General features: G+C 43.5%; 1 protein-coding gene across 2 annotated transcripts; it reads right to left on the bottom strand.

Annotated features, from left to right (window-relative positions):
• Positions 1-2,137: 2,137 nt before the first annotated feature.
• sox18 (SRY-box transcription factor 18) lies at positions 2,138-6,621 on the bottom strand. Of its 2 annotated transcripts, XM_080899126.1 has the most exons (3): positions 6,455-6,621; positions 5,879-6,344; positions 2,138-5,186 (listed from the first exon to the last, which is right to left on the bottom strand). In XM_080899126.1, the coding sequence occupies exons 2-3, from the start codon at positions 6,249-6,251 to the stop codon at positions 3,868-3,870; spliced, it is 1,692 nt and encodes a 563-aa protein (XP_080755252.1). In that variant the 5' UTR covers positions 6,252-6,344; positions 6,455-6,621; the 3' UTR covers positions 2,138-3,867. The 2 variants fall into 2 exon arrangements, with proteins under 2 accessions (XP_080755252.1, XP_080755251.1); XM_080899125.1 differs by having other exon boundaries at positions 5,879-6,621.
• Between the last annotated feature and the right edge of the window lie 4,734 nt (positions 6,622-11,355).

Here is an 11,355-nt window from a genome sequence, read left to right as displayed (position 1 = left end):
TCGGATTCTTTGATTTTTCCCGTGTCTGTGTTTCCACTTTTTGCCTCAGCACCTCCCTCCTTCTCATTGATTTTTAATATTTTTACTGCCAAAGACTTTTTCACAGTATTCTCCAAATATGCCATTTCTTTTAAAACATGTATTTACTTTCTCTTTATTTAATTTATATTTTATAAATTGTGAAACATGTTTATAGTTATCTTGGCGCTCTGTGCTGGTTCAGCACACCAAATCTGTAATATGTAAGCATGTAACTACAGCCAGACACACACTCACACCACATACACACCTCCTATGTGGCGCTTTCCAGCAGTCTAAAAGGGAATTCAGCCTCGTGTTATCTTTTCCATTCAGCCTATCGCGCTGCCGGGTGAGGTGTTGTCACAAAAATATACAACTCTTCCTCTCTCTCTCTCTTCATACTCCCTTTCCGAACATCTCAAACTTCCGTAGTGTTTCCTTCTTGCTGCTAACATTCCTGTCAGTTACCTCAGCGAGCACCACTGACACACATTTACTGAATACTTGACCTGGGGTAGGAAAACATACACACACTTACCACATGCAACTTTGGTTTTTACAGCCCAGTTACGTTATAGCTCTCTGCTCTCCAACCAGAGGATAAATGACTCTCATGGAAATGTTAATAACAGAGTGAGGAGAAAGAAGAACAGGGCAAATAGTGGGTCATACAGGGATGCCTGAAGGGCGAGAAAGAAAGGAGAGCAGCCAATTAAACACTTAATAAAAAATATAAAAGAAGATATTATGATTTTTTTACAAAATATAAAGAATATGTGAAAGAATTGTGAGAAGGAAGAAAAACGACAAAAAAGGAAGGATGGGAAAAAAAGGGGGAAAAGGAAGAATAGATCAGAACAAAGTTTTAGCACATTTACTCGACTGTATGACCTAAATATTAAATACATCTAAAAGTAAAAATAATTTAAGGAATGATTGAGGACATGCACATGTAAGGATAAAAGGAAAAGAAGCGATAAAATACGGGGACTGTTTAGAAAGATAGACAAAAGCAACACTAGATGGAAAATAGAAACAAATGCGCTCATAAGACGAAAGCAAGGAGTACTAAACAGCAAGAGATGGCATGAAGGAGCAAAAAGACGCCACAGAATGAATAAAAATGGTGAGAAACAAAAAAGAAGGGGAAAGGTGACAAAAGATTGCAAAGAATAAAAGCTGAGACAGAGAGAAGTGAAATGAGAGAGGATGACAGTGAGTGAGGTGCTGGGGGGGAGTAAAAGAAGTCTGAAACAAAGAAAACAGCTTTTCCTTGTTCTGAAAGTTTTGTTTGTGGTTTTGTTCAAGGGGAAACTGTTGTGCCAAGCCAATATTTTCTAATGTCTTAACGAAACCTAGAGAGGACAGAATCAGAGCTGATCACACAGGAAAACACAGACGTGACTCTTTGTCTCAAACTATGTAAATGCACTGAAAACACAGAGGACGCACCAATTGTGCTGTTTTTTGTCTTTTTTGATATGCAGGAGCAAAAAGTTGACCAAAAATTCAAAATACTAAGTTTCCAAAGAATTAATCCAGCCAGCTTTAGCCACAGAGAAAAACCTGTAAATGTCCAGAGTGCAAACTTGGAAGTGTTTATTTTGTGACATTATATTAAAAGACTTAACAGATCTGTTTACACCCATTGCACATTTTTCAAATACATAAACACAAACAAAACCCTTTTCTACGCTCGCTGTCAGGCACAGTGACAGTGGTGGGAAAATCCTGGTTTTAATTTTTTGTTATGTGTCTGCTGAGAAAATGTGTTTTGTATTAATCCCAAAAATCTTGGGTGTTTCTTTTTTTCCTTGAGATAATTATTACCAAAAGCCCCAGAGTTACTGCACGGCTCCAAAAAACGCCCGTCTCTCTGATGTCTTTGTGTGTCACAGTAAATTAAAATGGAAACACAGCTCTGTTTGGTGTCAACACGAAAGAATGTCAAATGCAGATGTACACGGCTTTTATTATTTTATTTTTTAATATTTAGCTTCCTTGGGGCTTATCCTCTAATAGAAAATATTTGGAAAAGGCCATAGGGATCAGTGTGGTGAATTTAACTGTTTTCACTGTACATATCCTTGACGCTGTCCTTCAGTTTCATGTAGAGAAAAGAAAAAACGGCATTGTCTTTAGGACTGATGCAGAACAGATGTGAGCCCTTTGAGAAGAGACTTCTGGTTTTTGTTTCCACTGTATACAAAACGATGCTATGTAAACATACAGAGTGGGTGATGATTTTTCATTTTCTCAGTAGGAACAAAACCACTAATTTATGTTCATTTAAATGTTGGCAGGATAAGTTACTCATTTAGCAAAACGTAACATCTATAGGACATCATCACTTTATAAGTTCATAATAGATGAATGGCAAACAAAGTTCAGTGGAAAAGCACTTCTCCAACACTTTTGAAATGAAGGTTACACAGTTCACACATGCATCATCTCTTTGTGTCAGGTTTGCAACGGCTCTGAGTGGGCAAAAACTGAACTCACCAAAAGATCTGCCGGCACCTTTACATGAGCAATTATTCGATTTATACATGAAATATTACATAACAAAGATTTCTCTTTGCTTCAAAACAGAAAAAACACACAAATAAAACAGAGCAAGCCCTGCTAGGTAAGAACATGATAGGAAGAGGAACAGAGGGTGTCAGGCAGGGACAGGGGAAAATATATGACAAGCAGATGCCCTATGATACATTACATTAACATTTTATAGTTCTTTTCATAGTTTAAATTAAAAAAAAACCAACAACCCCAGATCAGACGCATGTAACAGAATAAATATATTTATCACACTTTCTGACGAACACAACGCTTTCTTGTTCTTATGCTTAGCTGGGCTAATTAACTCCAGCACTGAACACATGAATATTAGAATTATATCAATCAACTCATCAAACTCTCAGCAAGAAAATATAATTTCTTTTTTTCCTTTAAGAAAAATAAGATTCAGTAAAGAAGACAGAAAAAAACAAGACAAACAGTCACAAAAACATATTTCAAATTATGAGTATTTTTACTTCTATATATGAAACAAGACATCAAACCCAGTGCATAGAGAACATTTCATAGTTTCACTTTCTCCTTCACATCCTGTCAAGAAGCATAGCATCTTCAAAAGTATACAGTAAACATCTACATCAAACCAATGTTCCCAAAGTTCATGACTGTGCGACTGATCTCCAACATCTGTTTGTGTGAGGTTGCTTTGTATGAATAGAGCTGATTACTTGCAAAGGCCGTGAATACAATCATGACCTGTGATCAGAAATAGACAGTGCTAAAGTTTTAAACTAACCCCAGTTAAAGATATATCAGAGAAGCTAGTTAGAAAGAGTGTTCTTGGAATCAGCACACACCCATGTATGTCAGTAGAGTCTGACAGGGATGTTTCCCGACAGGGAACATACAACGGCCTGAAAAGTGAAACATTCTGATAGGTTAGACAGATATCTGACATGTTGGTATTTGCCCCTAACTTTCCCAACAACACTAAGAAAAATACTGTAAATGAATCTTGGAAGTGTTTCACTGAGCTAATTTTTCATGTTCCCAATCAACAAAAAATATGACAGAAATTGTTGTGAAGCCCAACTGAGATTATTTTCCTGATTTCAAATGCTTTCTTTTCTACAACATACCAAGAACTAAAATAACTGAACATTGAACATGTGGTACTTAAAGGCATGTCAACACACATAAGGGTTCCTGAAACCTAAAGATTTGAAAGCTAGTGAAGGGCTCTTTGAAATGCTTTGAATAAAGTATGACCCAAATAGTTTTTCCAGTATACTTCCTTTGTATGTTGTCTCATCATACATTTCAGAGTATTTATCCAGTGATACAGGTGCTGTAATAGACAGCGCTGCTTGCATCAGACAGAGCAGATATAAGAGGGCTGCTTCCATCATCACACCCACCAACGCCACCCACCACACCACCAACATCCCTATTAACTGCACTACTAACAATACTATTATTGCTACTTCCAGCAATACTGCTACTACGGCCACCCACAACCTTGGACACACCACCACATTCCCCGCCCAATCCATAAGCCTCATCTCGATTTCTCCGAACATTTACATACTGGTCAAATTCATGCCTGTCCACTTCAGCCCAAAATTCAGCAGACGAAGCCCCCAGCTGGCCAGAGGAATCCAGATTTGAATTATCCAAATTCACAGAGGGAGGGAAAGTGGATGGAGGGGGAATGGATGAGGTTGAGCAGGAAGAAGTCGTTTCAGGAGGAGGTGAAAGCTGCCCCAGATGAGAAGAAGTGAAATGAGGAGCTTTAGGGGTGCCGTTTCCATATAGCTGACTGAAATAACCAACAGGAGCAGAGCTCAGTGGGGGCTGGTGGCATTTTATTGGCTCAGAGAGGCTGTTGCAGGGCTGGTGATATGAAACTGGGGAGGAAGGATCCGGCAGTGGTGGCGGGCACTTTACGGGACTTCTTAAAGTGACCTGGTGACCAGAAACATGCGTGAGATTTAGCTTGGAGCTGAGTGAAGTGACAGAGCTCATGCTCGACATCATATTTGATTCAGCAGAAGTCATTCTGGTGCTTAAAGTCATTCCTGAACCCTGGCCGTGTATGGAGCTGTGGTGGCTGTGGTTGTTGTAGTGGTGGGTGTAATGCTGATTATGATGGTGAAGGTGGTGTTGGTACCCACTCCAAACTCCCATCCCTCCCTCCTCCTGCATATGTTGGGGGAAAAACACAGATTCCCCAGCTCCATCTTCCAGAATGTCCAGTGGGGACATTTCTGGAGTGGGCAAGCCATAGCTTTCTAGCTCTGAGTGTCCTGAGGCCTGGAGGTCCCTGAAATGGCCCAGAGATGGAAGCAGGTGATGAGAGTGATGATGTGGAGGCTGGACACCTGGATGCCCGTAAGCAGAACCTCCAGTAACATTTTCTGCACCCAAAGGACTGACACCAGGTCCTAAACCCAAGCCTGGTGCCCCACCCTGGGCTAAGCTGTGCAGCAGAAGCCCGGGTTCTACACGTTTAAGCTTCTTGGTGGTTTTTTTGCGGCGAGGTCGGTACTTGTAGTTTGGGTGATCCTGGAGGTGTTGGACACGAAGACGCTCTGCTTCCTCTACGAATGGTCGCTTCTCTACAGCGCTCAGGGCCTTCCACGACTGACCTGCAAGAAGAGGAGTTAAATATTTTTAAAAATTTCAACCATATTTTGGTCTTCTTAGATGAGAGAAAGGGGGCATATAAGAACAGCACTGCTGTTCAAATTCATTTTGCAACTCACTGTCAAACAGATTACAATCAGTCTGATAGATCATTTTATTATTTACTGCTCGGCCTATAACATGTCAAAATACTCTACAGCACTGACAGCCTTGAGCAGCTCCATCTACAGCTACGTGTAGGCATTCAAAGAAGGACCTTAATGTCCTGTGACATGCATGAAGTGCTTTGACTCTCAGTTCGTCCTGTTTTTGGAGATGTGTCTTACACACTGATGGATGTCAAGAGCTACTTGGGAGGTTATTTTAACAGCATTTGAAGTAAACTCACAGTAAAGAGTTTAGAGGCAAACATGGCATGTGCAATGAGCCCAGATGCAGCAACATACATATTGGCTTGGTAATGTAGAGCTGAGGAATCAGACTTTTAATTTGTCCTGAACAGAAATGAGGCTATTTATGGTCTGTGTTTGATGATCTTTCTGGTGTGTCACACTGAAAACTGCTAAAATGAAAGTGGTCAGATATTTAAATTTCCAATACGACGACTCCTCACTTTGGTGCTTTTACTGAAATTGATGACTACAAAGATCAGATCTTTGGCTCTCCACTGAGTTGGTCTCTTTGTTTGTCTTACCGAGCATCTTGCTGAGCACAGCGTTGTGTAGGTCCGGGTTCTGCAGGGCCAGCCGCTTCCTCTCATCTTTAGCCCAGACCATGAAGGCATTCATTGGCCTGCGAATCCTCTGCTCAGCCCCTGCAGCTTTCCCATCACCCGCTGACATGCCTCCAGCCCGGTTCAGATCAGGACTCTGTCCCCCTGAACCGTGCGTCAAACACATCCTTGGTTCCCCTCTCCTCATATTCCCAGTTCTGTCTGGAGAACTGCAATCCTCAGAGAGCTTCTGTTCAAAACCCATTTCAGAAGCAGGACTCGGGGTCCTTGAAGTCCAGGGGCCCCCAAGAGACACCTGGCTGACTCTAGAAAGGCTAGGCTTGGTTAAATTCATCCCAGAAAAGGTTTAGTCCAGGTCAAATTCTGCAAATGTCTGTCTCAGTTTGTTGGTCTGCAAAGTTCTGGACAAAAACTGAAACTGAAAATACTTCAGCCGACAGAGGAGAGAAGCATCAGAGGAATTTGGTCTCAGAGCACAAATACCAAAGCAAAGCATCGAGATGTGAGAGGAGGGGGAGACAAGAATAGAAAACAAACCCGTTGTGGTGCAGGATTTCCCCTGAAAACGATCCGCAGTGACTCTGCTGCTTTCTTTGTCCACTCTAGGTTTTCTGTTTGCTTCTGCGGTTTGTCCACAGTTTGATTTCACTCTGTCACTCGGGCCCTCCGACACACCGTCTCCCTCGCTGTCTGCTCACTTTGAAAGTTTGGAAACCTGTGGCCAGATCTGACCGACCCATGCTGTGTATATATACCCCGCCCTGACCAATCGCATAAATACAGGCTTGAGGATTTAACCAATGACGAACCACCAGGCTGTTTGAGAGACAACACGGAGAGGGGAGGTCCAAACTTTCCCCCCCACCCTCCCTTCAATCTCTACAACTGCCACCCTTTCCTCCCACTGAACGCACACACGCACACACCCTGTCTGTCTGTACAGGGAGATGTAATCAGAGAGGTTCCATTGTTCTTCACTGAGAACTGAGAAGCTTCTTTGTCAAACACACACACAGAAGTAGTGAAACACAAATACCATAAATGAGATGACACATTTATAATTAAGTTTGCCAACAAAGGAGACAAAACATGATTACACACATTTAGTGTGTGTGTGTGTGTGTGTGTGTGTGTGTGTGTGTGTGTGTGTGTGTGTGTGTGTGTGTGTGTGTGTGTCTTTGAGGGCAGGACAGCGGCAAGGCAGCCAACCACAGTCCCAACCAGAACGATTAGTGGCTGAACTTAACAACAACTCACTGAGGAGGAGGAGGAGGAGGAAGGGGCTCAGGTCTAGGATGGGTCACTATGGAAGGGGGTCTAACATGAGGTTTTGTAACCCAGCAATCTGATGTCTTAGGGATGCAGCAACATTTCAAATCAGTGTGAACTTCAGGGTGTTAAAGTGCTCACTCAATAAAGACATTAATTACATCATTTATTTAGCTTCTCTGTTTTATTGAAAGGTTTTTAGCTTATAATACAAAGTGCTGTGGGGCAACTGCTGTTTAATTTATAACATTTTGAAAAGGCATTCAGCTGAAATTTTGAGAAAAAAGAATAGACTTTGATATTTTAATAAAAAGAATGGAATTTTAAAAGAGAACAGAATTATAATACGTTTTCTTGTAAAAATGAATGAAATGTGGCCAAAATTTAGTTTAAAACGTCAGGTTTGTAAAACACGGAACATTTTCTCCACCTTTGTCTTCACAAATTGAAAGTTTGACAAAGCCGAAAAAGGATGAGCACATTTATTTAAACACGTGTTGTGTTCTGTCCTGAGCTGGGTGAAACATTTGAACTAATGAAGAAACAGAATGAACAAACAATGGACAGAGCGATGCTCGTACCAATCAAACTGTTTGTCTGTCTGCCAAGGACACCCCCTCCCCTCCACCCGCCACAATCTAACGGCCCCCTACACACCCACCCACCCACCCACACACACACACACACACCACTTTCTCTCTGAGCCTCCTGCTCAACCAACCAGGAACTACTCCCACTTACTACTGTGTGTGTGTGTGTGTGTGTGTGTGTGTGTGTAAAATGTTACAGTTTTGTCCTGCAATACTCAGCCGAGGGCTTGAAGCAGCAGCATTTGACTCAAAGTGCTAATCTAGCCAATAATCCAGAGGTTCCTGCAGCTGCTGCAATCCACTCCCGGTTAACTGAGTGGTACCAAAGACGCTGTGAGTTGTATTGTTGTTTATTACTGGAATGCATTTATTAACCATTTTAATGTTGCTTCTCCATCAAAGTCAGAAAGATGCTAAATAGTATAAAATGGTCAGAACAAAACCTTAAACACGTTGGTAAAGGACCAAAACTACCACCACAAGTTTGTTTCATGTTTTCACTAAAACACAACTAAAAAGAAAATCTGTTATTTAAATCAATATCACATTCAAGATAATCTTCTCGTGCACCTCAGGGCCTTCTTCAGAGATTTTATCTTGCAGTAGGATTCATGTTATGCCCTGTTGAGGAACAGAGAGAGACAGTGGGGAACAGAGGGAGAGAGAGGAGCAGACAGAGAGAGAGAGAGAGAGAGGGAGAGAGAGAGGAGCAGAGAGAGAGAGAGAGAGGAACCGGAGGGAGAGAGAGGAACAGAGAGGGAGAGGAGCAGAGGGAGAGAGAGGAGCATAGAGAGAGAGAGGAGCAGAGGGAGAGAGGAACAGAGGGAGAGAGAGGAGCAGAGAGGGAGAGAGAGAGAGAGGAACCGGAGGGAGAGAGAGGAACAGAGAGGGAGAGGAACAGAGAGGGAGAGGAGCAGAGGGAGAGAGAGGAGCATAGAGAGAGAGAGAGAGGAGCAGAGGGAGAGAGAGGAGCAGACAGAGAGAGAGAGAGGAGCAGAAGGAGAGAGAGGAGCAGACAGAGAGAGAGAGAGGAACAGAGAAGGAGAGAGAGGAGCAGAGAGAGAGAGAGAGGAACAGACGGAGAGAGAGGAGCAGAAAGAGAGAGAGAGGAACAGACGGAGAGAGAGGAACAGAGAGAGAGAAGGGAACAGAGGGAGAGAGAGGAGCAGAGAGAGAGAGAGAGAGAGGAACAGAGGGAGAGAGAGGGAGCAGAGAGAGAGAGGAGCATAGAGAGAGAGGAGCAGAGGGAGAGAGAGGAGCAAAGAGAGAGAGGAACAGAGGGAGAGAGAGGAGCATAGAGAGAGAGGAGCAGAGAGGGAGAGGAGCAGAGGGAGAGAGAGGAGCATAGAGAGAGAGAAAGGAACAGAGGGAGAGAGAAAGGAACAGAGAGGGAGAGAGAGGAGCAGAGGGAGAGAGAGAAAGGAACAGAGGGAGAGAGAGGAACAGAGAGGGAGAGGAGCAGAGAGAGAGAGAGGAGCAAAGAGAGAGAGGAACAGAGGGAGAGAGAGGAGCATAGAGAGAGAGGAGCAGAGGGAGAGAGAGGAGCAGAGAGGGAGAGGAGCAGAGGGAGAGAGAGGAGCATAGAGAGAGAGAAAGGAACAGAGGGAGAGAGAAAGGAACAGAGAGGGAGAGAGAGGAGCAGAGGGAGAGAGAGAAAGGAACAGAGGGAGAGAGAGGAACAGAGAGGGAGAGAGAGAGGAGCAGAGGGAGAGAGAGAGAGGAACAGAAGGAGAGAGAGAGGAGCAGAGAGAGAGAGAGAGAAGAACAGGAGGGAGAGAGAGAGGAGCAGAGAGAGAGAGGAGCAGAGGGAGAGAGAGGAGCATAGAGAGAGAGAGAGGAGCAGAGAGAGAGAGGAGCAGAGGGAGAGAGAGGAGCATAGAGAGAGAGAGGAGCAGAGAGAGAGAGGAGCAGAGGGAGAGAGAGGAGCATAGAGAGAGAGAGGAGCAGAGAGAGAGAGAGGAGCAGAGGGAGAGAGAGGAGCATAGAGAGAGAGAGGAGCATAGAGAGAGAGAAGCAGAGAGAGAGAGAGGAACAGAGGGAGAGAGAGGAGCAGAGAGGGAGAGGAGCAGAGGGAGAGAGAGGAGCATAGAGAGAGAGAAAGGAACAGAGGGAGAGAGAGGGAGCAGAGAGAGAGAGAGGAACAGATGGAGAGAGAGGAACAGAGAGAGAGAAAGGAACAGAGGGAGAGAGAGGAGCAGAGAGAGAGAGAGGAACAGAGGGAGAGAGAGGGAGCAGAGAGAGAGGAACAGAGAAGGAGAGAGAGGAGCAGAGAGAGAGAGAGAGGAACAGACGGAGAGAGAGGAGCATAGAGAGAAAGAGGAACAGAGGAAGAGAGCGGGAGCAGAGAGAGAGAGAGAGGAACAGAGGGAGAGAGAGGAACAGAGAGAGAGAGAGGAACAGAGAGAGAGAGAGGAACAGAGAGAGAGAGGAACAGAGGGAGAGAGAGGAGCATAGAGAGAGAGAGAGGAACAGAGAAGGAACAAGAGCAGGTGAGACACACCTGTTAGTCACATGGTTGTTTGTCAAAACTCATCATTACATGTATCCAGTACCTAGTGTATCTTTTTAGATACCGTTTGTTACTTTTCAAATTCTATAGTTATTAAGTTTTGCAGGCTTGTTTGCACAACAAGGATAAATAATTATATAAACATTTCTGAATCTAAATAGTGGACTTTGGTAGAATTAAGAAATGAGTGTAGTGCAGGTCTATGATGATTTTTAGTGCTACTATCATCTAGTTTTGATTCTGGTTCTGTCTTGGTTACGTCCTAAGTAGTCCTGATTTTAAACTGTTGTAGTCCTGTTTTAATTCCGGATCAGTTCTGGGTCTGGTTGAATTTGGGTTTAGTCCGTGTGTCTTGATACAGCCCGACTTTGTTCTGCCTTGCTGCTTAATTAAAAAACTAGTTTAAGGTGTCCTGCACAAGTGTTGTATATTTTTTCCCATATGAAGTGTCATGCGCAAAAGCGTCAGCTCTAAGAGCCGTGCTTAGAGAGAGCTTTGTAGTGAATCAGAAGAGCCGGCTCCTCACTTAATTTCCTTTTGCTGCTCAGCTCTCACACAGTGGCTCAGCTATGCTCCAATCCCTCCATATTGTGGCCAATCACGTGCGAGGATATAGGATAATATCATTATGTGAAAAACGGAGAGAGTGAGAGACGCGACAATCAAGTGGAGCGTGCGTCTGTCCTCTCAGTGAATGAGTGAGACAGTAGACAGCAGTGAGGGCTGTGCGAAAGCAAAAACACATAAATATGCCTGACACCAGTAAACGAAGCAGCATCTGGCTGCAGCTTAAAGACTTTTTTGTCTCGGTCTTGACTCAGTCTGTATTGGTTTTGGTCTTGTCTTGGTCTCGATACACTCTGATCTTGGTATTGTCTTGGTTTTGGTTTAGGTGGTCTTGACTACAAGTCTATTCCTTACCTGCTGTTTCGTCCTAAGAGCTCAGAGGAACATGACTAGACTTAAGTTTTTTGAGTACATTTTACATCTAATCCAAAAGACTTCTTCAGTTCTAAAACGAAATGGTGGAGAGTCAGAGGTACTTGGACCCTAGTGTGGCTTGTCCCTTA

The sequence above is a fragment of the Rhamphochromis sp. 'chilingali' genome (assembly GCF_963969265.1).
Source record: "Rhamphochromis sp. 'chilingali' genome assembly, chromosome: 12".
Lineage (NCBI taxonomy): Eukaryota > Metazoa > Chordata > Actinopteri > Cichliformes > Cichlidae > Rhamphochromis > Rhamphochromis sp. 'chilingali'.
Note: the sequence above shows the minus strand (reverse complement) of the source record. Positions and strands in the feature narration are given on the sequence as shown.

What these genes read in the sequence shown, in the direction of transcription:
- sox18 (XM_080899125.1), bottom strand. Translation starts at nt 6,251, where the DNA reads ATGAATTTAACCAAGCCTAGCCTTTCTAGAGTCAGCCAGGTGTCTCTT. An exon ending in TGTGCTCAGCAAGATGCTCG is followed by an intron (nt 5,187 to 5,878) that starts GTAAGACAAACA and finishes CTCTTCTTGCAG; the next exon opens with GTCAGTCGTGGAAGGCCCTG.